General features: G+C 44.7%; 2 protein-coding genes across 5 annotated transcripts; one reads left to right on the top strand and one right to left on the bottom strand.

The window, feature by feature from the left end:
* The first annotated feature begins 75 nt into the window (after nucleotides 1-75).
* On the top strand, nucleotides 76-10,668 carry NKAP (NFKB activating protein). Its single transcript, XM_014569717.3, has 9 exons — nucleotides 76-529; nucleotides 2,347-2,427; nucleotides 3,107-3,183; nucleotides 3,400-3,513; nucleotides 5,272-5,320; nucleotides 5,786-5,898; nucleotides 6,048-6,123; nucleotides 8,334-8,483; nucleotides 9,676-10,668. The coding sequence occupies exons 1-9, from the start codon at nucleotides 204-206 to the stop codon at nucleotides 9,848-9,850; spliced, it is 1,161 nt and encodes a 386-aa protein (XP_014425203.2). The 5' UTR covers nucleotides 76-203; the 3' UTR covers nucleotides 9,851-10,668.
* Nucleotides 10,669-11,302: 634 nt separating this feature from the next.
* AKAP14 (A-kinase anchoring protein 14) lies at nucleotides 11,303-22,472 on the bottom strand. 4 transcript variants are annotated; one of them, XM_075940995.1, is made up of 6 exons: nucleotides 19,975-22,472; nucleotides 19,411-19,531; nucleotides 19,227-19,336; nucleotides 16,332-16,511; nucleotides 12,260-12,312; nucleotides 11,303-11,478 (listed from the first exon to the last, which is right to left on the bottom strand). In XM_075940995.1, the coding sequence occupies exons 2-6, from the start codon at nucleotides 19,526-19,528 to the stop codon at nucleotides 11,394-11,396; spliced, it is 546 nt and encodes a 181-aa protein (XP_075797110.1). In that variant the 5' UTR covers nucleotides 19,529-19,531; nucleotides 19,975-22,472; the 3' UTR covers nucleotides 11,303-11,393. The 4 variants fall into 4 exon arrangements, with proteins under 4 accessions (XP_075797110.1, XP_075797109.1, XP_025036689.2 ...); XM_075940994.1 differs by having other exon boundaries at nucleotides 16,332-16,514; nucleotides 19,975-22,462; XM_025180904.2 differs by having other exon boundaries at nucleotides 19,227-19,318; nucleotides 19,975-22,461.
* Between the last annotated feature and the right edge of the window lie 3,324 nt (nucleotides 22,473-25,796).

Consider the following 25,796-nt stretch of genomic DNA (forward strand, 5'->3'; position numbering starts at 1 on the left):
CTCGGAAATTGTTTCCCGGGGGACGGATGTGGGTGGTTGTACCCGGAAGCACTTTCTTAATATGGGGGGAAAGGGCGCAGAAACCGGAAGTGGTGTTGCACGGGATAGTTCAGAAGTGCGCCACCCGGAAGTCCCCGCGGTCGCTGCTGGCGCTACGGTAGCAACCCGGGAGACCTCTCCTGCCCCCGGCCCGGGAGGCCGAGATGGCGCCTGTGTCCCGGTCTCGAAGCCCTCCAGGATCTCCAGGCCCCCGGCGGAAGGGCGGCAGCAGCTCCTCGGCGAGTCCCTCGCCCCCGAGAACACTCCGGCCCCACCGGCCTGCGTCCCCCGAGAAGCGGGGCAGGAGGTCGCGGTCCCGGGAGCGCAACGGCTCGAAGCATCGGCGGAGCCGCAGCTGGTCCCGCTCCCGGGAGCGCACGCCGGGCGGGCCGCGCTCCTCCTCCGCTCACCACGGGCACCATCACCACGGCGGCGGCAAGCAGTGGCCGGACTACTATGAGAAGGAGAAGGAAGAGATCCTGCGGCAGAGGCGAGTCTCCCCCCCCCCCAACCGAGCTGCCTTCGCCCGCCCCGGCTACCCGAGCTGCAGCGTGTGCCCCGCCCCTTTTCCCAGTGCAGGCGTGTTCCCTGTTACGTACCTTTCCGTGCCTTGTCCAATCTTCTTTTAAATGCCCCTTACCACTTAGCTACCAGATTCTCCTTCTCATAGTAGTCCTTGCTCTACCTTATTTTTTTTGGAAAATTAGGTCCGTTTTCCCTAACTTTGTCTATTAAAGAAATTATGCAGGGATGTAAATTAGAGCCTCAAAGGGACATGAAATGAAATAGTGTGGAGACATCTGTGTTAATGCAATGATGCAGCCCCACAGGTATGATAGGGCCCAACTTGTTAAGTTATCATGGGTAGCTTGCAAAAGTGACAATCTTCCAGATAGTTAGGGCCCAACCAAATTCATAGTCCATTTGGGTCAATGTCATGATTATAGGATTTTTTAAATGGTAAATATAATGATTTTGGATATTAAAAGCTGGAGCTTCATGCTGTTGCAATTGCAGGGGTCCTGATCTACAAAGGAGTTGTATGGGGTTTGCAAGGTTTGAGTGGCGGGGGGTGGCACTACTGCACTTTTGTGCTGCAGATGGTGGTGGTGCTGCCTTCAGAACTGGGGATCTGGAAAGTGGTGGCTGGGAGTCCAGCGTGGAAGACATTGCTACTGCCAGCAGCAGCACAGAAATAAGGATGGTATGTTATGGTACTGCTATCCTTCTTTCTGCACTTCTGCCTGCAGAGCTGGGACCTTAGTTAGCAGCTGCCGTTCTCCAGGTGCCCATCGCTGAAAGCAGCAGTACTGTATTGCCACTGAACTGCTGCTGGCAAGATGCTGCCTTTCAAATTACAATTACTGCTGTATAGTTGCCCAGTGCTGAAGGCAGCACAGAACTAAGGATGGCAGTACCGTGGCCCTCCTAAAATAACCTTGTGATCCCCCTGCAACTCCCTTTTGGGTCAGGACACCCAATGTGAGAAACACTGGTTTCCCCATGTATAGTATAGGCTAAAATCACACACAAGTCCACATTTCATTGGGAGGACTCCAGATTTCACAGTCGACGATGCATTTTGCATGTCTATGAATTTGATAGGGCCCTACATATAGTACAGCTTTAGGTGCTGAAATTAGGGGTGCAGAGGGTGCTATTGCTCCTTCTGGCTTGAAGTGGTTTCAGTTATAACAGGATTTACAGTTTGGTTTGATGATTTTCAGCACCCCCAATATAAAAACTGCCAGTATCCCTGATTACAGTCAACAGTGATGACAAGTCTGATTGTTCCGATCAGAAGCAAAGCATCACATATTAGAATGTGTTGTCTCTACAAATTAGGTCTTCCATTTTTTTAGACGAGGGCACATGGAGAGATGTTTTGTGCAGTTATCTGCCACAGACTAGGTACCTTTGCCTGTTTGTTTTAGGAAGTGGATGTAATCATCATGGTAAATATTTAGATACATAATTTGTAATGGAAAAAACTATCAGGAACATTACATATGTGGCCAAAAATCCTGTTTTACCAGACTACAAAGTCTGAGGGTTAACTGAAGCATGCAGAGGTGTTTCTTAAAAATGTCTCAAACATACTGGCCCCCCAGTAACTGAAAAATTAGTGTTGAAGTGTCTTGTTTTTGGAGAGAATAAGCAAATTTTAGATACTAACATGAAGAAAATATCCTTTCAGCAAATTTAATTATGGAGACGAGAAATGCTGATAAAAACAAACTATTCAGGTTTTGAATACCTGTTTGATGGTAGCACATTCGGTTTTAATGCAGGTATGTATCTTTATAGGAGACTGAATGAAAGAGAGAGGATTGGAGAACTGGGAGCACCTGAAGTCTGGGGACTGTCACCAAAGGTTCCTGACCCAGAGTAAGCAATTTTTCATGGGATTTTTTTGCCTTCTGGCACTCTAATTTGGAGGCTTATATAAGATAACATTTAATTAATATCAACACTAATATTTACAGAAATGTCTTGTTGTTATTCTTTGTAATTCATATTACATGTCTCCAAAGTTAAATCACTAAACAGCCATATCTGGATACCATATTTTGTATAATGCCAACAAATCAATTACATAAGGTTTCAGCATGTTGTAGATCAAATGATGTTGTCTTAGTATTGTGGTTTGAAGAGTGATTCAGATATTAGCTATTTAATCGTTTCCTTGATTACTAACACAGGCTCTGAATTTGCAAAAATTGTACATGTGTAGATCCCTGTGTGGATACAAAATTTGTATCCACCTTTGTATCTGCAAAAATGAGCTGAGAATATCTGCATTGACATCCATGGATGTGGATACCCCTGGATATAAAGTAGATATCTGCAAATATTCAGGGTTCTATATACAAAAATTATATCCTCACCTGCATCCATATCTTAAAAAATGAGCTGTGGATATCAACATCCACAGATGCGCATACCCACAGATATAAAGTGGATATCTGCATTTGCAGAGCTCTATACATGTATTTGATTTTTGGACAAACAATCCCCACTTCAAATGATGTTTCATAATTTTAAATATCTTTTTGTGTCTGTTCAGTTCTGATGAGCATACCCCAGCAGAAGATGAGGAAGCAAAATCTAAGAGGAGCAGCTCTTCAGATTCCAGTTCAGAAGGTATTTTGTTTTGACCTCAGAAGTTGTTTACACATTAATAGAAGATTCAGGGTTAGAATCTGTTCACCTTACTTACAAAGAACTTCAGTGACTTAGTTAAACTAGCATAATAAAATTCCATGTAAAGGGGTTCTAGTATACTAAAGCCAAAATATTAATGGCATGCCAGGCTACACTTATCTTGAAAGTTAATGTTCCCTTTTCAAATCTTTTCAGAAGAGAAAAAAAAGAAGAAAAAAAAGGAAAAGAAAAGAAAGAGGTCTAAAAGAAAACACAGGAAGCATTCTGGGGACAGTGACAGCGAATCTGAGTCTGAACTAAACTCCAGTGGTAAGAAAGCAAGGCTTCTATTAAGCTATATATGATTTGAAACTTTCTATTGTATGCATTCTTTATAATCATGTGGAATATTGTATCTGTTGTGTTTGCATCCTTGCGGCATTCTGGGATTTTGTATATTAGTTGCTCATTAAGGGGAAAAAATGAATCTCTTAACTATAGCTTATATACTAAGATACATTTTTCTCTTCTCCCCATAGCTGTATAAATTGTAATGAAGCTTTTTGTAATTCCACTTGTACCTGTGCTTGGCCCTCATTTTCTGCTCTATCCCAAGTCTAACGTTGACCAGTTTCTCTTTGTGCCATTTTCCTATTTTCATCTCCAGGCTACCTCTTACCTTTAGAATGGCCTGTATTCTTGTGCACTAAATCACCGCTCTCTCCACTCAAATGTCTCCTTAAAACATATCTTCTATGAAGTCTCTCAGCCCTAATCCACTTTGTTCAAGATGTGAAAGCACATCATTATAGTCCAGAGGCAACAAACTGCATCTGCTGCTGCACTTCTGTAACCATTCTCATATAAGTGAATAATCCTGTATTTTAAATTCTTTCACTGTTCAGTTTTTCTGTGTGCCTTGCTTCTGTGCGTGGGATCTGGCCATCAGGGAAAGGTATCCTGAATTTAATCCATCAGGCATTTCAGGTCAGGTGGTGATAGTATATCAGTACATTCAATAATATTATTTTTGCCATTGTTTTGAAACCATAAATAGCCTGGAATTGAGACCGTCCCCTCTAATACATATAACTTATTCCTGGGGGATTTCTGTGCTCAGTATTTTAAAATTGTGCATATTTTATTTGTCAAAACATAATATAATCACTCAATTTTCAAGTATTTTGGTAATTGTATTTCAAATTACTTGTCAGCAAGTATGTCTGTAACAGTAGAGACAAATAGATTTCTTACTAGACATATTTATACAGAACATTGAATAATCCCTTTAAACTACACTACAAAAATGTATTTCTCCTACCCTTCAGAACAGTGCAAAGGCTTGGTGTCATTGGGATAACAGAGAGCTGAGAGACAAGGAAGGAGCCTGAGAGTAAATCTGGAGGGTTGTTGAATGTGGGTGGGAAAAGCAAGAAACAATTTTGTTGGGGGGGATTTTTGGCTGGGTGGGAGAGGTTGTTAAAAAGCTGGGGAACCTTCCCCAGGCAGACCCTAGCCGACCCAAAACCTCTCCCATTCATTCAGGCACATTTGCTCCCATCAGCCCTGGCTTTGTGCTGTCACTCCTCTAGCTCCTGAACTTGTGCCCCTTTCAGTATCTCTCCTCCACGAGCCCTTCTGAACCTCAGTCTGTAACCCCTCCAGAGGCCCCCCCCCCCCCCTTTATCCGTCCAAACCTGACTCTGAGTAGGATGCTATGATGAACCCAGCAGGCTGCTGGCTGTTCTGGTGCCACAGTGGCCTCTTGTGGGTGAAAGGCAGAACTGCAACAATTAGTAAGCAGAATATATTTTCTAGGGGGAAGGGGGGATGAATTTTGCACATGCACAGTGGTGCAGAATTCCCCCAGGAGTAGTAGCTAACCATTAAGCCATTCTGGTGTATGGTGAGTCAAGGAATTCAATAGCATGCCTACTCTTATCTCAGATGAGTTGCTAAGTGTACATGGCTTTAGTTCTCTCCTTCTTACTGTAGCTGCTGTTGTAGAGAGGATTGTATTTCCAATAAAGCTTGGTACTTCATTTTATTATTGTGGGATTTTGGTTATTTTACGTTCATTTTTTTTAGATGAGGAAGAGAAAAAGAAAACCAAGAAGAAGAAAAAGAAACATAGAAAGTAAGAGCAATTCTCCAAAATATTGCATTCAAAACACTGCTGTCTTAAAATCTGTATCTTCCATTAGGGGGCAGCATGGTTGTGATATTATTTGCCTATCTAATGAGTAAGGAAAAGCCAACCCTTCTGTTTCTCATGTAGTTAAAAGGATATCCTGTAATAGGCTATCTTCAGAATCAACATGATTCTACCTCAGACAAACTGAATTCTGGCTAATAAAAAACCCAGTCCAAACTTGAAAGAATAATCAAGACCTATAAAGATAATTGTATGATCTGTGGAAAGAAGCATTTTTGGTGAATTATTGAACAAATAGATACTGAAAAAGGGAAAATCATTCAATTGAACCCTCCAGCTGGACACTGCTTGAATAATTGATCAGTTAAGCCTGGCCTCTAGCACTGTTTCCTTTTCTCTGCTAGTGTATAAATGTCTGACTATTCCATCTTTAACTTTGTAAAACAGAAAGAAGTCTAAAAAAAAGAAGAGTAAGAGGAGTAGGAAGAAATCCAGTGATTCAAGTAGTGAAGATTCTGATGAAGCGCTTCAAGGGGATGATCTCTGGATTGAGAGATCAAGTAGGTTGTTTCTGTTTAACACTTCTGTTAAAACTCCTCAATATTCTGTTCAGTAGCATCAGCTGCTGCTATGTTGATATCTTATGTGACAGATTTATGCAAAGCAAGAAGGTACAGCAGTAATATTCTTGTTTATTTGTGTATTGCAGAAAGTACAGACGCTGATAATTTAATTGGACCAGAAGCTCCAAAAATGCATGCATCTCAAGATGATAGGCCTTTGAAGTAAGTAGCTATATGTGATTTACACAAACAGATCAAATCAAGGAAAGTAAACATGAAGGCTGCTATGTCACCTTTTTACCTGGCCTCTGTGTACTAGAAAGTTGCTGCATATGTACAGTAGACTTCCGATAATCCGGCACCTTTTGGATCTAGGTGGTGCTGGATTATCAGATTTGCCAGAGAATCAGGAGGTCCGGTACAGCTGCACGGCTTAACAGCTGGCCAGGACACAATCTCCCTCCCTCTCCGCTCCCCTTTCCTCTTCCCATCTCCTCTGTGCTGTAACCTGATCCTCCTCCCTCTCCTCTCCCCTTTCCCCTTTGTTGAAGTAAAATGCTCTTCTCCATACTGTAACACGATCCCACTCCCTCTCCCCATCCTTATGCTCCGTCTGGTTACAGCCAGCACATGTGCTGAGCGGCAGGCTTTTTAATCAGCTGGTCAGGAGCGCTTGGCATTTTGATGCCGGAGTATTGGAAGTGCCGAACAGTTGGATGCCGGACTATCGGAGTTTTACTGTACATGAAGTTTTCTGTCAATAGAATAGTGATAGAGATGCAGCCGTGTTAGTCTGGTCTAGCTGAAACAAAATACAGAATTATGTAGCACTTTAAAGACTCACAAGATGGTTTATTAGGTGATGAGCTTTCGTGGGCCAGACCCACTTCCTCAGATCAATATGTGAAAGAAAATCAGCACAACCATATATACCAAAGTGATACAATAAAAAAAATGAACGCATGTGAAATTGACAAATCAAATTTTAGAACAGAGTGGGAGTAAGGGGGGAAGGTCCAACCATTATTGGACATAACCATGCCAGTTACAAGATCAAGAACACATATTCCTGTTCATTCAAAAATATAATTTATGCTATCATGTGCCTAAAGTGTCCGTCTGCTATGTACATTGGACAAATGTCTCAGACACTTCGTCAAAGAATCAATGCACACAATACAGACATAGGACTCTCTCACAGAGAGAAAGCTGTTGCTTGCCATTTCAGCCAGACTGACCATTCCCTCAATGACCTTAAAACATGCATATTGCTTCAAAGAGACTTTAACTCTAGACTTCAACGAGAAACTTCAGAATTGTCATTCATGCTTAAATTTGACACTTTATGTATGGGTTTAAACAAAGACTCTAATTATCTCACCCATTACAAAGATAGCTTCCCTAATTATCACCCCTAATGTCATTACCTCACAGAAACTTCCCCTATTATCACCCCTATGTCATTACCTCACAGACACTAACCTTCCCCTCTCACCCCCACTCTGTTCTAAAATTTGATTTCTCAATTTCACATGCATTCATTTTTTTGATTGTGTCACTTTGGTACGTATGGTTGTGCTGATTTTCTTCCACATATTGATCTGAGGAAGTGGGTCTGGCCCACGAAAGCTCATCACCTAATAAACCATCTTGTTAGTCTTTAAAGTGCTACATACTTCTGTCTTTTTGTTTCTGTCAGTAGAGATTGTTACAGAGACTTCATCTATTATTATAGCACATGCAGCCATGAGGGAAGGTGAGGTTTTCCCTCACTTTCATTTGTTAGAGGCACTAATAAATCTTGGTTTATTCTTAAACGGAAAGCCTCCTGAAATCAGCTAAACCTCAGCATGCGTACCTGATTACTTTTGTTACAGATATTTTATTCCATTTTTTTCAATAGAGTGGCCACATTATTATTATTTTATTATTATTATTATTATTATTATTATGTATTTTTCCCTACTATAATAATTTTTCTATTAAGATCATAGTTTGTAATCTCTCTTGAGATTAAAGGAAGCACGGACATTAACTAGAGAACTGACTATATACAGTGATGAATAGCGAGAGATCAAGTGAGTTACTCCTAGTGAGTCTTCCTCTCCAGCACAATTGTTCTTTAGTAACATGTCAACTCAGAGGAAGGCAGTCCTGCTGTAAATGGAAACTTTTGTTACAAACTTCCTTGCTTCAGTTAGTCTGTATATTCAGCATGGGAGTGAGTATTCCAGTATGTCATGTCCAAGAGTTTGAACAAATTATTAAATATGATGCTGCTCCAATTTAGTGAAATAAATATTGCTTAGTTGGGTTTCCAGTGCTAGATTTGTGAGATCACCTTTGTTTTAGCCTGTGGTTTAATTATAATTGTGATTGTTCAGTTTCAAACTTGTGACTTCTTTATTTTTTTTTTTTTATTTTTTTTAAAGCTATGGTCATGCTTTGCTGCCTGGTGAAGGTGCAGCTATGGCAGAGTACGTAAAGGCTGGAAAACGTATCCCTCGAAGAGGTGAAATTGGCTTGACCAGTGAAGAGATTGCATCATTCGAGTGCTCTGGTTATGTAATGAGTGGTAGCAGGTAGGGTTTTTTTTATTAAGGTACTTAGGGTGAGATTTATGACTGCATGGGTGCAGTGGCGATATAGGGCGGGGCGGCTGCCCTGGGCCCCGCGCTCAGGGGCAGACTGGCCCGGCAGGATACCGCATTTTAAATTCCCTGGCGCCGCGTGCCACATGGTGAAGGAGTGCATACGTGGCGTGCTGAAACGCCGCACAACACAGGTGAGAGAGGAGATGCCAGGTGAGAGGGGCCCTGTGAAATTGTGCTGCCCTGGGCCCTGCAAAACTCTCATCCACCCTTGTATGGGTGATCAGGTTGAAAGCACCGAAGAAAAGTTGCTAAGTATGTACAGGTTGGACCTCCCTAATCTGGCATCTTTCGGACCACAGTGATTCAAATGACAGAGTTTTCCAGACCAGGGGAGGTCCACCCTGCTCCCCGCTGCCCCCAGCTGGGGCTGCGCTTCCCACCTGGGACTGGGACTATGCTCCCCAGCACACTGACTCCGGCTGGGGCTGTGTTCCCAGGTGCCGGCTCCACTGCCTCTGTCTGGACGGGGCTACACTCCCCGCTATACTGGCTCAGCTGGGACTGTGCTTCCAGCTCCAGGCAGGGCTCCTCTCCCCACTGTGCTGGTTCCACTGCAGCTGGGGCTGTGCTCCAGGATGCGTCTGTGCTCCCCCTTCTTCCCCCCCCCCCAGCCCTCCTACTGCTGGAGCTGCGCTCCCCACCACCAGCCCAGCCCCTGCGTGGGTTTTGCCAGACCGGAGTGTCCCAGATTTTAGAGGCACAATCTGTATATTATGCAACAACAAAAAGGGTGAAAAAGCCTATGACTATAAACCTATTGTAGTAAGTACAAACATAGTAAGTTTACTACAGGTATGTTTTTCCCAATAGCAGAGCTGCAGAGTATTTTTGCTATCCGCTTCACCTCTGTGCCTCAGTTTGCCTTCTGTAAAATGGGGGTACTGATTCAGACCTCCTTTGTAAAGTGCTTTGGGATCTACAGATTAAAAGTATATAAGAGCTAAGTATTATAATTGCATTAGAATGTAAATATTGTTGAGATAATAGGGAAGGTGGTGTTGGTGAATTCCAGGTAGCATGTTGGATAATATGAAAAGCAGTGTAGGGCGAGGAATATTCTTGCAAAAAGAGTGAGGCTAAATGAATTTTTGCCTATTAACAAATGCAATGTTCTCCTCAGGCATCGCCGAATGGAAGCTGTGCGTCTGCGTAAAGAGAACCAGATCTACAGTGCAGATGAGAAGAGAGCTCTGGCATCTTTCAACCAGGAGGAGAGACGGAAGCGAGAGAACAAGATCCTGGCTAGCTTCCGAGAAATGGTCTACAGAAAGACTAAGGGCAAAGAAGACAAATGACTGCTTTTTTTAATTGTACAGCACGGATTGTTGTCAACAGAGGCTAACCTCTCCCTTGTTTGACTTGGAAACAGCTGTAAAGTGCTCCAGTGCCTTCTACCCAATGGGATCCAGTTCTCAGGAATGGATCATTTATATCAAAGAAACATTTATCCTTAATAGACTGCTTGGATAACTCACTCAGCAGCTGTAGGCAACTGTCATTAGGGGAAGTGCAGACTCCTGAATGAGTCTGAGAAGCATGCAGGGTGGTTTACAGAATATAGTAATATACTGTATTAGACCTTGATATGGACACAAGATTCCATCACCAGTGGGGCTGCTGCTGGTGAAATGAAACGTAACCATCTTCTGATTATTTTGGTTAATCAACATGGCATAATCAGACTAGACTTAACCACCATGAACAGGCTACTACTACTAGTGGCAAAAATTAAGGAATTCCTAAATGTCAGTTCATACATCTGTTCATTTATTATGTGCTTTTGACAAGTTCTACTTATGGTTTCCTTTTTGTTTTCTTCCTCAAAAGAATTGACTTCATGGTTTGTGATTCAAACTCCATTTGTAAATAGAAATGTATTTGTAATTTAATAGATGCTGATTTCAACTATTTTAAAATGAATCACAGCAGTGTGTATTGCAAAAGTAGGAACAGTAAGGGTCTGGCCTAAAACCTACAAAGCCCAAGACATTGAATGAAAGAATTTAAAGTTTGCTTCCTTTTTTACTTAGCTGCTGTACATAGATATCTGGCTGATGGGGTACAGTAGTAACCAGTGTTTGTAAGTTCTAGAAATACACAAGCAGTAACTGAGGATTTTCATTCCAGTTCTGAATTTCTTTGCTCTTGGAAATCTTGTTTTTACTCTTGTCAAACTCTTATTTTTACTCCTTGTATTTTAATTTTCTTTTTTTCAGAAGTATTAATCTCTTAAGATTTGAGGTTAGAGGCCCCTCTTCCCCCCCCCCCATCAGTTCTTATCCACGGTCCCTTCCCCCCCTCCCGCCCCCATTGGCATCTGGCATATTTCCAAAATGAGTATCCTGCAGATCCTTTAACCTACCCTTTCTTAAATACTTTTTTAAAAAGAATGTCTGTACATACTTTTAAAATCCATGGTTAGTCGTTCTGAAAAGTGGAAATACTTCTACCCTTTGTAGGTTTCCATACAAATTTTAGAAATTGTGTTATCCGCTTCTGTTGGATTTCTAAACCTTATTTTAGCATAACATTACGCTTAAACTACCTCACATAATCTTTTAAATTATGTACATCCTGATCTTTTAGCTCTCTTCTGCAGAGACAGTTGCAAGATCAGGTCCTTAGGCTGTCAAATGTTAATGTCACGCTAATTTAAAATGTGTGCGTATAGTGCAGTAGTCAGGTAACATTATTATAGGATATAATTTAGAAGAGTTAGTAAAAGAGAAGGAAGGACCAAAAAAAGGCTATTGCAGTGTCCTTAGTTTATTTTCCATATAATGCCAACAAACTGCAGGTGCCCTTTTGAGTTAGATTTAATCTGAATCAAATATTAATTTAGAAAGTTATGCTGTCCATGAGTATCCTCTTGCTTTCAATGATGTCTTTGAGCCATTTTTCTCTAACCCGACACTGTCCTGGTCTAGAAAAAAAGAACAAACAAATTAAGAACAAAGATGGCAGTCAGCTGCAAATCAGAGTTCAGTCATCTGGAAAGAGGCCCTTTGAAGTAGGCAAAGTACATGGCTTTATAGGCCAGTGTAAATCTGTCACTAATTCAGTAGTCAGGAAGCAGATGCCCATGGAACATGTCCATTCTGCGATAAAAAACTATGCTAGCTCAAAGTGGCTTGAGAAATTTTTGTTTGGTGGGATTTCAGTATGGTTTCCCTGAGTTGCATGGGTAGGATTTTAAGAGTTCTGCTATAGCCAGCTTTTTTTCTTGCCTCTGCTGTATCACTGTCCTGTAACTTGCTTGTGATAGTCAAATGCTGGTGGAGCTAGGTTGGGCTCCGGGTTTCTGTAACTTGTTTGTGGAATGCTAATTACATCCTAGATCAGAATCTTAGCTTCATCCCTGTTGTGCTACAAACAGCCTGGGAACTCCCCCTCTGGGGAGGCACCAGCATTTGGAGAGTCACCATAGTTGACATATATCACCGCCACTTAGCCCTGCTGGGAGGGTATGGCCAAAACACAATAGCCTCAACTGGCACAAGAGCGGCCAATAGCAGGGTAGGGCTCCAGAGAGCGTTAGCCTGCTGGAACTGACTCCTGGACAAACCCCATCCCACCATAGCTGAATGTATCTGTCCCCATTTCTAATATAGCCGGATGCACCTGAAATTAACCATGTTTTCTGCACAGTTGCTAGGGTCCTTCTACACCAGTTCATTGCTTAAAGAAAAAACAAAACAATATACCTGTGAATAAGCTTATTTGATTCCAAAATGAAGAATACCTCAACTGGCAAGGTCTGCAAGAGATGAAAGTTGTGGTAGAGTTCAGACATTTACTGGAGTATAGGGATGTTAAATATCGGTTAATTGAATAGTCGAGTAACTTCATGAATTCTTATCGGTTAGTCCACTAATCTGTGGACTGGGGATTGGGGCCGGCAGCCAGTGGGCTCTGGCCTTGCTCCAGAGGAGCCTGTAACAGAGGCAGCTGCGTAGGGTGTCAGGTGGGAGCTGGTCCAAGAGAGGAGCCAGTTTAAAAACCAGCTCCCCTCATGGACCAGCTGCCTGTCGCCCTGTGCTGCTGCCTCTGATGAAGCAGCAGCACTGGGTGGCAGCAGCCCTTATCTGGAGGGGTCTGAACTCCTGGATCCAGTGTGAGCCAGAACAGAGCTGGGCTGCCTGCCCACTCGGCTCCTAATACATTTTAAATGCAGAGCCACAGTAGGGGTAGGTCCCAGACCCATCACAGGATTGAGCTGGGCTGCTGGCCAGCCTGCTAAAAAATTTACTGGCAAGGGGAGAAGGAGAGGAAATGCATATAGTCTATAGCATTAACCTATAAGCTTTTGCTTATTGGTTAGTCAACTACACTATTTCATCCCTACTGGAGAACAGTTGAAGTAGGTATTTTTATCAGTTATAATTCTCTCTCTTAAAAAGTTTGCATGTCTAGAACAATGTAATCCATTCTTAATCTAAATCAGTGGGTTTTTTTGTAAGAAAAACGGTGCTGGTACTCTGGAGCAAACTTGTTGAGCAAAAAAAAAAAAAAACCATGTTGGGGGTCAAAATGCGGTTGCGGCCCCTTTGAGAGCCACAGCACCGCACTGGAAGCCGGAAAAAAAACACCACACATCCCAAGCAGGCTTCCATCAGGAGCTGAGCCACCCCAGGAAAATAGGTGCCAGTACGCATGGGGGAATCCCATTCGTTTTCTGTGGGTTGGGAAAATAGGTGACGGTACGCTATTCCGGGCCATACCGTCACAAAAAAAGCACTGATCTAAATCAGAACAGAAAGGTATTTGTTTACACACAATATTAAGCCTTCCTAGAGCTAGATTTTGCCGAGCTGCTCTGTCGAGTGGGAGATCTACTGGATAAGCCCCAGAATTGCAACTGAGTGAATCAGCAAAAACCATCAAAGAAGACTGGATGGTGTTATGGGTCCACCCTTGGGTTCCATGACCCGAAATTAATTTACGGGACCGAGGCTCTACCCAGATCCAATTTATTGTGTCAATCCTCTTCCCATTGGCTTACAATCCTCCCCTCCGTTACATCAGAATACAGACTATTAACGTTTTAACCAAGATAATTGCCTTTAGACAGGTGATACAAGCCCCAGCAGGTGCAAGGGGGACTCAGGCCCACCCTCTCTCCCGAATCCCAACTCAGGGCCCTAAGGGTAGGGAACTTGTGCCCCTATCCAGTGGGTGGGGGTGACATCCCCTAAACCACCTGCTCACGGGTCCCACAGCCCTCCCCTGGGTTGCTTCCTTCCCCCTCCCGTCTCCGGGGGTCGCTCATCCTTTCAAGTAACTCACCGTCCCTGTTATTCCCCAGTTGTCCTTGCTCCCCCATTCCTCCCCTCTGCCCCCTGGCAGGGCTCCTTTTGAATTCCCCGCCGCCTCCGCTGGGGCTGTCACCACGGCGCAACCGGTGTTCTCATCGCCGGCGTGGCTAGTGACATCATCCGGCCGTTCCCCAACCCTTGCGTCTCCAGCATCTGGACGGCCCCTGCTGTCAGTTGTCTGGGCCATTCTGGCTCCTCTCCTGGCGGGTTCCGTTTCGCCGCACGGCTCTCGCCGGTGTCCGTTCAAGGCTCCTCCCCCCCGAATCCCTTGCCATGGTTCCCCCAAGTGTGGGGCAATGGCACCCCATCACAGATGGCTCACTGAAAACTTCATTTATTTTGACACATGGGGTATGTCCACTCTACAGCGTTATTTCGAAATAGTTAATTCGAAATAAGTTATTTCAAAATAATGTGTCTACACACAAAATGCATTTTGAAATAGTGTTTTGCTATTTCGAAATAGCAATTCCACACTGAATAGACACTGAATTGCATTTAAGGCTGGCTGGAACCAGGTCCGGTAGGGCATCAGATCAGGACTTACTGTGTGGGGCTGATGCCTGAGGCTATCTGAGGTCTGTGCTTAAAGGGACTCCTCCGGACAGCCAGTTCTCAGGTTTCCCTGCTTGCTTGCCTACCTCGATGTGGGACAGCAAAGCATTTTGTCTCTGTGTGCCCTGGTTGCCCTCACTCAGGACACCACAGCACTCGGCAACATGGAGCCAGAGCTGCCCCTGGGCACTCTGGTGCTTCTCTTGGATGCGTTGCTGTGAGCCTGGGTGCACTTTCTGCAGGCTGCCATCCGGGAGGTCCATCGGGGGGCTGTCCGTATCCAGGAGGCCCTGCGGGAGAGCTTCCACCCTGAGGAGCACTAAGAGCCTCCCTGGTCTGCCCCACTGGGGGCTTGTGCCTCATTCCTCCCTCACGTCCTTCCACTTACCCCTCCCTAACCTCCCTTCCTGATGTAAAATAAAATACACGTATTTTCATGAACACAAACTCTCTTTATTTAACAAAACGGGGGAGGGAATGAAACTCTGATGAGACTGGGGAAAGGAGGCGGGAGAGGGAAGAAGAGAGGGTGGAAGAGGGGAGGGGAAAACCTGGGAAGAGGGAGCTGGAAAGGGGAAGCAAGAGGAAGAAGGGGGAGGGGAAGCTCAGGGTTGGGGGTCTTGCTGGACCAACTTGATTGTCATGCAAACCTGCTCCTGGGTTCACATGTGGCCTTTGGTGGCCAGGATGTCAGCTATCCTGCCATAGATGGCCGTGTTCCTCCATCTAGTGCGGAGATTATGGATGTTGGGGGCACCCCCCCCAAACCTGAATAAGGTCCATGATCTCCATCCTGGCCCAGGAAGGCGCCCACCTTCTCCGAGCCCTGGCAGACTCCTTGGAGCTGGCAGACTGCTACTGGGGAGCAGTGGAGGGCTGGCTGCCAGTGGCTTGCTGGCTCATGTTTTGGGGCCACTGGGTCAGGGGCAGTGACTGCTGGCTCTGGGCTGGCAGGCTTGTAGTCTAACCCTTTAAGGGCTCCGGGGGTGGAGCGGGAGAGAAGTGTTCTTGGTTGAGGCTGGAGTGGCCACCAGGGCACCCAGGGAAGGCTGGAGGCCCCCTATTTTGAAATAAGTGTCTACACAGCACTTATTTTGAAATAGCTATTTCGAATTTGGCGTTATTCCTTGTAGAATGAGGTTTACCAAATTCGAAATAAGTGCTCCACTATTTCAAATTTATTTCGAAATAGCAGTTTGGCTGAGTAGACACTAGGAAAGTTATTTCGAAATAAGGGCTGTTATTTCGAAATAACTTTGCTGTGTAGACATACCCTTAGATTTTTTATATTTTTTCAGTATTACAGCACATTTGCTAATAATGTAAAATTAATGAAAAGACCTCAATAGCATGCACTATGAGGTTACATTGTAGCAGCAAAGAGGAGGGAAGACCAAAGAACTATCAGTTTCAGTAAGGGTCTCTTAGGTTGTAGATTTCATATTGCAGGCCCCTTCCTGGAATATTAGTCACCGCACAAGATAGGATGTTTGCTCATTGTGCAACCAGAATCTTGAAAGGGATAAGATCCTGATCTAATCACTTGTGCAGATAAGACCTTCACTTAACTTACTTGGACAAATTTTGACACCTGACACCAATGTTCCCTCTAATCTTTTCCATCCATATGTGGAATAAATTATTAGGTACACAGAGACATGTGCGAATGTGCCCCACTAGTAGAAATGAAAAACTGAGCTTGTAGGTGTTCTGCTAATTAGCTGAGTGGCATTTGAATCTCTCCGGAGCAGCCACACAAACGCACAGCTAACGGCACACTGCCAGCCACCCTACATATTATGATCATTTGTTCGACTGCTTTCTCATTCCACGGAAGGAATAAAGTAGGGGGTTTCTCTTTTCAAAGGGGAAAAAGAGATGGTTGAGTAATATTTTGAACACTTACAGGTGGTTTAATTTTGGAGATTTCAATGATGAAATAGATGCATGCTGTAGCTCGTGGGATGGGCTTCCTGCAGGTTGGGATGCTCCAGCGAACCCGGTAATGGTATCTTTTGCTGTACTTCAGTTCTTCTTCCTGGAGATAGTCTGACCAGTGAAGCCAGCTCTCATGAAACTCCCATGTCTGCTGCATGAATACACCACACTCAGGGCTGGATTACCCAATAGGCAGACTAGGTATGTGCTTAGGGCACCAGAAAAGCAGGGGCACCCAAAAAATGAGATTTTACAGTATAGTATTGTTTTTATTTTGAATTACATATGGGGGGCACCATAATCTTTTCAGTGCTTAGGGCATCTAAAGGTCTTAACCACACTATAGGTATGTCTGGCCCTGACCACACTATGGGTATGTCTACACTAGCCCCCTAGTTCGAACTAGGGAGGCTAATGTAGGCATTCAAAGTTGCAAATGAAGCCCGGGATTTAAATACCCCAGGCTTTATTTGCATGTTCCCGTCCGGTCTCCATTTTTAAATTCCACTAGTTCGATGTAACTGCCCGCGGCTACACGCGGCAGTGAAACGGTAATTCGAACTAAGTCCTTAGTTCAAATTAACTGTTACACCTCATGGAATGGAATGAGGTGTAACATGGAATGAGATGTAACAGTGAATTCGAACTAAGGATTTAGTTCGAATTACCGTTTCACTGCCGCGTGTAGCCGCGGGCAGTTACTTCAGACTAGTGGAATTTAAAAATGGCAACCAGACAGGAACATGCAAATAAAACCCGGTATATTTAAATCCCTGGCTTCATTTGCAACTTCAAATGCCTACATTAGCCTCCCTAGTTCGAACTAGGGGCTAGTGTAGACATACCCTATAAGAGTTGCACTCCCTAGTACAGATGACTTAAGGAAAGTTGGTGGGAGGAGAGCTTGAGTTGCTCTTGTTTAACTCTGCCATGCAAATCAAGATTGAGGGGACATGGTATAAAGGAAATGTTACTTTTAAACGTTGGCCAATCATAGTCCCCTGAAGAACTTTCTTCTGCAGCATATAACTGGGGCAAATAGTTCAGCAAGCTTCACAGAAGATTCAGTGTACACAAAGCAGTGTTTGCAATAACAGAAGGCAAGTCAAAGTTAGCTGGGTTGTTATTCTAATGCTTCCAAGCAAAAACTGGATTGTCTGTAGAGTATGGAGGGATTGTTCTTTATTGAATATTGCATACTCTAATACAGTAAAACCTTTGTTATCTGGCACTCTGTTAACCAGAAAACTTTGTTGGCCTGAATTTCCCCCAGCCACAACACTGTCACAGCTTCAGGAGCACAGGCCTGGCTTGGTTTACCATGATTGGCTTAACACATTTTTATTTAAGAGGTACTAATCATCTTTAACTCAAACTATAAATGTGAGACCAATTGCCTCACACTACAAAACTACTAAGGTTAAAAACTTGAGTTTTACTATTATTGTCCGTTGGTTTTTCCTAGGTTGATGGGACCCTCAGATAACAGGAATTTTTGGATAACCGGAAGACCCTAATCCCTGAGCGTGCTGGATAACACAGGTTTTACTGTATTGGCTAGGTGCATTTCTAATTTGTGGTACTTTTCATATTCAAAGCACCTTAAAAACCATGAACATCATGTGAGAAAAGTGAGTGTGTTCCCTGTTGTGCAGATGGGAACATGAAGGCACACAGCTTTAGGCCCAAGTTCTTAATGTATGTGTCTAGTTTTGGATGCCTCAGTTTTTGGGTGGTTAGCATTAGACACCAAAGGCCTCTTTCTTTTTCAGAGTTTCTAAGTTTCCTCCGCTCTAGATGAGCACAATGAGAACAGCAGGTGCTCAGTGTTTCTGAAAACCAGAACCAAGGGCTTTCAAAAGTTGGGTGCCTAAAATTTAGAGGCACTTATAAATATTAGCCCTAAGTAATTTATCCCAGGATACATTAAATCAGCATTAGAGACGGGATTTTAACAAGTTACTGCTGCAGGCAAGCAGTCTGCGAGACCAGAGGAAACAGTGCTGTCTTTGGCCAGCCCTGCTTCCCGCTGGCCGGTTCCCCCCGACCAGCCCTGCTCCCCCTGAACCCCTCCTGGCCAGCCCTGCTTCCTGCTGGCCAGTTCCTTCCCACGATCTCCCCCAGCCAGCCCCGCTCCTCCCAACCCCCTCCCAGCGAGATGGTCCCCCCCACTCCGAACTCCCCCAGCCAGCCCCTCTCCCCCCCCCCCATCCCCCTCCTGGCCAGCCCTGCTCCCCTCCCAGCCAGTGTCCTCCTCCTCTCCCCCCACTGTTCTGAGATAAAGTGTGTCTGGTATTTTTTTGAAACCCATCTGGTAACTCTATAAGGAAATGGAGAGGACCCAAGCATGTGAGGGCAGAGAACATTCCGGCCAATTAGAAAGCCACCCCAGGGTGCCATGGAGTAGTTAAAGGGCTTGCTGAGGAAGCAAAGTGGGGACAGGAAACCCAAGTGAAGCTTGAAAAAAAGTGAGAAGGGTTTCAGCAGCACAAAAGGAATATTCAGAGCTACCAGGGAACAAAGCCAGCTCCAGAAAATATCCAAGCACCTTTCGACATGACTCAAATGACATCTGCATGGGTATTCAAAGCCCTCGTCCTTCGGCTGCCATCAATGAGAGTCAGACTGAGAAGTCCAATCCTCTCCTGCCATGCACACACACTTATGGGGCACTGTAAAGGCAGGCTGCTCTAAAAATGCATCTGGAAGAGGGGTGCTGGGTCTCCATTTGGAAAGCAGATTAATTACTACCTGCAATAAATAATCAATTTGCAACTTTGCTCATCAACTGCAGAGGGAGCAGGCCCTGATGGCTCAGTTTGCTTACAGCCATGCTGAAGGAAAGGATGGCTCTGTGACTTACTGACATGTATTCCTCAATTTGCTGCTGTCCTCTCTCCACTGTAAAGTCCTTGCAGGATGTCCATTGAATGTTTTGGATGATGTACTCCGCTTCTGAAAACAGACAATATGCTGCTTAAGTGGTCTCATGGGGCTCTGACATGCTAAAGAGCTTTGAAAGCAGCAGGCTTTTTGTATTTCAGTACCTCTCTCTTTTTCTTGCAAATCTTGAAGATGTTCTTTTGCATCCCGGATTACATTCTCAATTACAACGTGTGCTTTTTCCTTGATGGCAGCATCTGCATCTTCCACATCCATTCTCATCAGCTTTAGAGAGAGAAATTGACAGGTTCACTAAAAGAAGGTTAAAACATGAAACTTGGGGAGAGCTGAGCTTTCTTGCTAATCTACCCCAACAGACCTTCAGCTGATCTGGAAAAAGATAGCAAAACAGCAGCTGATTTCATGGGTCAATTCCCTTATAGCCCCTGATGGTTAGAGCCTGTAAATACCCATGCCTATGTCTAGTCATAATATATCTCCCTGCCAATGTTAGAAAGCAACCTCTGCTACTCTCATAAACAAAGTAGGTTTAGTGTACTGGACTAATCTTTTTTTTCTGCTGCAGTAATATGCAGAAGGTAGTTTAGGGATTTAGCTGGCAACAGAACAAGAGTGGTGATATTCCTGGGACATCAGGTCCGAGCCTCAAACTTGGCACTGAATCTTCGGGTCCTAGGGGGAGACAGTGGAATTGCTCATATGCCTACCTGTCTGAATGCAATTTATAGGTTTTTTCCTTATTGCAAAGATCTGCTCTATCCCTTGTAGGCTGCAGATTCCCAGGGTTCATGAAGCATCTGGCTCCAAGTTCCTTAGAAGTGTTTGCTCACAGCCGTCACCCAGGCAACACTGGTGCCAGCCAATAGAAAAACAGTGTCAATGTACAGGCATTCCATCGTATTTTTAAAACAAGAAAAGGAAAATTGCTGAAAGTTTGGCCTTTCAGTGCAGGCTTCATGGCTTTGTTGCTACTGAGTGTCGAGAGGGGCCCCAGTTCTGCTCTCATTGAATAGGATCAAGCTCATAGAGTAGCGCTCCCTGGAGCAAACTCTGTCTTCCTCTATGTCTGTGCCACACTAAGTGTGCAACAATAATCCTAACTAGCAGCACTTCACTGGTCAGTCTGTCCTGCTAAGGAACAGCTGGTCAGCCTTAGCAGGGAGATGGATTCCAGGATCCAGTGGGCTTTTGCCATCACTGCCTTCTATGACAGTGGGACTTACACCCCCCCAACCATGGTGAATACCTGCAATGGGTAAGGAGAGACTGTTGAATCCCTGTGTCAGATTTCCTGGATTCGTTGTAAGTAGCTTTGGCTTGAATTTAGCACAGGAGATTGCAGAGGATCAAATCTGGCATGGAACTTCGCTGGTGACAGGAAAGGGACTTAACTGAATTTTTCACCATTAAATTTCTCTAATGCTCTGCACCATCATTACCTTTCCTTCCTCTGTCCCAGAGTGATGATACAGTAGAATAATGCTGAAGTCGTGTTTCCTATTACCTTGTATCTGCCTCCACCCACAACATGCCGTAGGCCCTGGCTAGTGGTGCTAACTCAATGGGGAGAGAGAAAATGGGCTTCTTTTGGCAAACTTTCACAAAAACAAAATCATAATTTCATCCCACCTAATATCTCAGCCCAGAAGCTTTGCTCTTCATTCCATTTTCACTGATCGGCTGGCCTCACATTGAAACATGTGACAGTCTTATAGGATTTGTCCATGTTTCCAAGGCCTGGTCTACACAAGGGGATACATTCAAATTAAGATACGCAACTTAACTACGTTAATTGTGTATCTTATGTCAAAATATCTTAACTTGAATTTGGCACATTCACACTGTGGGAAGTGAAAGGGAACACACTCTCCCTTCGACTTCCCTTACTCCTCGTAGAAGCAGGAGTACCGGCATTGACGGGAGCACCCTCTCAGTTCAAATTAGCATGTTTTCACCAGATCCGCTAATTCAAACTCCAGAAGATCGATTGCGGCTGCTTTGGTCTAATCTGTAGTCTAGACATGGCCCATGTGACTTCACCATAGTATGCGCAAATATAAATTTGAAAAAGTCAAGGCTTGCCTTGGAGACTGAACACTGGGCAATGTGATTGTGACTGTGGCAAACCAGAGCAGTTAGAAAGCATGTCTGAATGGGAAATGTTGCTTGGGAAGGAAAGTATGACCTGGAGCATATGCAGAGGAAGAGAAAGGGATAATAATGAAGTGGGCTTTCAGCATGGTTTAGTGCTCACACTACAAAACTGGGAGACAGGAGCGTGCATTGTGGCTCGGGCTCTGATGCTGATCCAATGTGTGTCCTTGGACAAGGACCAAAAACCAACTTTTGAAAAGTGCCTTCTGATGTTGGGTGGCTCAGTTTGTGAGGTGTCCAACATAGGTCCCCATCATTCCACTTGAAACCTATCAGGGCTTGCAGGTGCTAAGCCCCTCTGAAGATCAGCCTCTTTGGCCCACATCTTCAAAGTACTTAGGCACCTAATGCACATTAAAATCAGTAGGACTTAGGTGCCTGAATACCCTTTGTGGATCTGACTCTTGGTGTCTCCCCAGTGTTGCCAACATGCTATTTCCTTGTCCGTGATGCAGTTTGGCTGGGGCTGAAGCCAATAACAACATGAAAAGCTGCAGCCCGTTCAGCACCCCTCCCCCATTCCAACCAGGGAAAATCCTCTTTGATTGACTGCCTTCGCTGCTTGCCCTCCGGGAAGAGTGAGCAGGCAGAGCCCAGCAGTTCAATCTAGCACCAGCTCCTCCTCTCCTGTGAAAAATGAGTCATGCTGCTCCCCACTGCATTCCAGAAGTATCACACTTGGGAATGGGGTGTGGAGGATGAAGAGCCCCCACAGGAACAGCAATGAGGCTGGAACTCAGCACTGACTTGGCATTGAAGGAGAAATTTCTGGGGAGTGTAGGGCTGTGGAGACACAGAATTAACTATTTCACATCATGGAGCCTGGGGAGATGATGGAAGCGTAATCCAACCAGTCAGGCAGCAACCAGAACTCCTGCAGGAAGGGTGAGGAGATTCACCTCACCTCCGTCAGTCACTACATTGGAGAGAGTTGGCTGTGCAAATTGGTTCATGTGCTGGGGAAGGGAAGAAGGTTCAAAATCAAAAGAGATGCTAAAAACCCCAGGGCTATGTCTACACTCGCGGCTTCTTGCACGAGAAATATGCAAACAGGCTAAGCATGGAATATCGCCGAGCATTGTTTGCATACCTAATGAGCCACCATTTTTGCAGAAGAGGCTCTTGCGCCAGAAGGAGCTGTCTACGCTTTCCCTTCTTGCGCAAGAAAAACCCTCTTGCGCAATGCCGTTATTCCTGAAAATAATTGGCGTAACGGCATTGTGCAAGAGGGTTTTTCTTGCGCAAGAAGGGGCAGTGTAGACAGCTCCTTCTGGCACAAGAGCCTTTTCCGCAAAAATGGTGGCTCATTTGGTATGCAAATGAGGCTCGGCGATATTCCACGCTTAGCCTCATTTGCATATTTCTCGCGCGAGAAGCCGCAAACGTAGACATAGGGAAATAGATTCTGAGGAGACTGACTTTGGATTTTGTAATTCTTGGGGCTGGCGATACTAAGAGGGGCACCCAAATTGGAGGCCATTTCTGAAAATGTGGGCCTTAATCCCTTTTTGTATCTTGGCCCAAGGATGTTGCAGGGGGTATAGACTGATGTTTGTGACACTCCTTGATGTTTGTGGGAGGTGCTCTAGAAATGCCATTATTATTACAAGGAAACATGCCAGAAGCAAAGAGAAAGTAGGGGAGCATGCAGGGATTGGGGAACATGGTATATAGCTCAGCAACAGAAGCATGTGAAAACCAGAGACTATGCCCTGTAGATTGCATCATCTGCAAGCCAGTCCACAGTGACTGTTCTTTGGAGTGGTGACTAAGAGGGACACATGGGACCTTAGTTTACTTCTGGGAGGAAAGAAAATTAAATTAAAAGTAAACATCTGAGAGCATCAATGAAACCCTGCTTTGATCATTAGAATTTGCTGGCTCTGTGCTCTTAAATGGTGTTTTGCCTCCTGCTCTGCATTCAATTCACCTGATAAATCACACAGCTCTGAGCCCAAAACTTTACAATAATCCTTGTTTCTTTCTGTAGATTATTCAGAAATGTAATAGCCCCATCTGTGTGTAGTCTCCTTACTACAGGTGCCTCTGGCTTTTTCTGGGAGGATCCTGTGTGCTGTAATCTAGCCCTAGAGACTACGACTCCCATGAGCCCTTGAGGAAATGAGGAAGGGAAGTTTTGTCCAGGCATGTGGAGAGGGGATTTCAAGGGGGAGTTGGGGATTCTCCATCTTGGCAGAGGAGTCAGGCTGCTGTGAAGGATCCTTATCCAGTCCAGGAGCTGTTATATTGCAGCTACAGCCTGGGACTGAGAGCTTTTGGGATTTGGATCTAGCAGGCTGCTCCTGGGGCAGCTAATTGCCCTAGAGGGGAGAGACTCTGGCTGTGTCTGTGGCTCAGAAGGACTATACAACCACCAGCACACAGGAGGAGGCTGTAAGTAAATGGGCTCTTTGGGGAGTGCTGCCTGGGACAGACCTCAGGGATATAGACTAACTCTGGGTCCAAAGAGAGGCAGTGTCCAACCTGCTGACATTTGGTGGAGCTTGTTCCAATGGCAGAGGAAGTTTGCAGCTGGCGGCATAGCTTGGACTCACACGCACGCGCGCACACACACACAAAACCTACAGAGAACCTCCACTCCAGTGGCAGATCTTCAAGCACGCCCACGAAAGCGTCTGGGATTCTGAATCCAGAGGAGTGCACACTGTGGGCTGGGATAAATGGTGGCAGTGCAAATGCCAGCTAGATAAGTGCCTATTACTTCTGTGTACTTTGTTAATTGATTTTATTCACTGTTAATCTGTTAAACCTGTTTCTTAAAGTTGTTAAGTAAAGGTGTGTTCATTCTAATGTAATCAATTAGATGTATATTATTTATCATTTGTAACTGTTGTTCTGGAGTTGGATCCAGATTATTGCTGGAATAATTTTATTCCTGGAGCCTCCCAAGGCATACCATTAAGTGTGTACAGGGCCAGCCAAGTGGAGGCACCACCATTGTATACTCTTTATGAGCAAGGGACTGTAGCAAGGGGGTAGATAGGGAATCCCCAACTAAACAACATCAACACTGGGGTACTCAGGATCTCCTTTGATGTTAAAACATCAGCCACCGAGGCACACCTGTGAGTATGACCTGCTCCTGAGTAACCTGGAGAGGAAAAAGGGGGTTACATGTGTTCTTAGTGAGAAACTGGATTTAAGAGTCCCAGCTGAACGGCAGAAATGGATCTGGTCCAGCAGGTGAGTAGTTCCCCTAAGGCTACAAAAATGGGACCTGTAATTCCCCCATTAGCTGTAACAACAGCATAAGCTGTAGCATGGACAAGGGGCCCATAGAAGGTTAGTAGCTTTGCCATTACATCACCTAACCCTGTTTAGAGCTCCTAGGATTAAAAGGCCAAATTGATTACCATGACTTTCCAAAGCTTAATGCTGGGCAGCCTTCCAGAGATCAGAAATCCAGAATCAAGAGTCTCAGGCCAGTCAGCAGACAGAGAAGTTGGAGTTCATAATGATTTTTTTGTGTCATCAGTGAAGAGAATTCCAGACTCTTCAGAACAGGGGGGCTGCCAGAACATGGACCCCCTGAATGAAAGGGAAGGGGATAGATTCTGAAAAGATAAGCGTTATGAGCAAGAAATGTGGAAGCAGAAACACATGGAACCTGGTGCAAGGTACCGTGTTGATACGTGCTGCAAACCTCTTGCCCAAGAGCTGCAGGATAGATCACACTAAAACCATCCCAGGGGATAAGGCTTGGTGCTAACAACCCAGAACATTTACTGTCTGTTTGGCAAGAGGCAGACTTTGCTCAGCATGTTGTCCAGACCCATGCTCTAGTATACCCATGATAATTACCAGAAAGGGAGTTTCTTCCAGTTCTCCATCAAATCATATTCCATAAATGAGAAGAGTCCTTGCCATTGGATTTCCAGAATAAAAAGCCACATCAGGCCCAAGTGAGAATATTGCCCATGGATGGGATTGCCACCTCCTGTCTACATTTTCCCATTATCATTCATTTTTTAGAGGTAGCTGTCCTGGGAAATCTGTACAAGTGCTCAACACGCACTGCCAGCTCCCAGTATGTTGGTTTCAGGATCATCCCAGAAGTCCCTTTTATTTAATCTCTGAGGTGGCACCCCTCTCCATGGAATGTGGCTGGGTTCGCCCAAGTGAACAGTCACTTGGCTGCTTTGTTGGACCCAACCTTTGGATCCCACGTGCTCCGAAGCTTCCTGTGTCTGGGCAGAGTCTGGACACTGTCACTACATTTGTCTTCTCAGGTGTGCACTGGTGATGGGGGAGTCTGCCTCTACAATTGATGAATGGTTTCAGCTTGTGAACTCTAGTATGTATCTTTACTAACCTGCAAATGCAATTTTGACCACACAGCACTTTGCTATCTCTT

This window comes from Pelodiscus sinensis, chromosome 13 (genome assembly GCF_049634645.1).
Source record: "Pelodiscus sinensis isolate JC-2024 chromosome 13, ASM4963464v1, whole genome shotgun sequence".
NCBI lineage: Eukaryota > Metazoa > Chordata > Testudines > Trionychidae > Pelodiscus > Pelodiscus sinensis.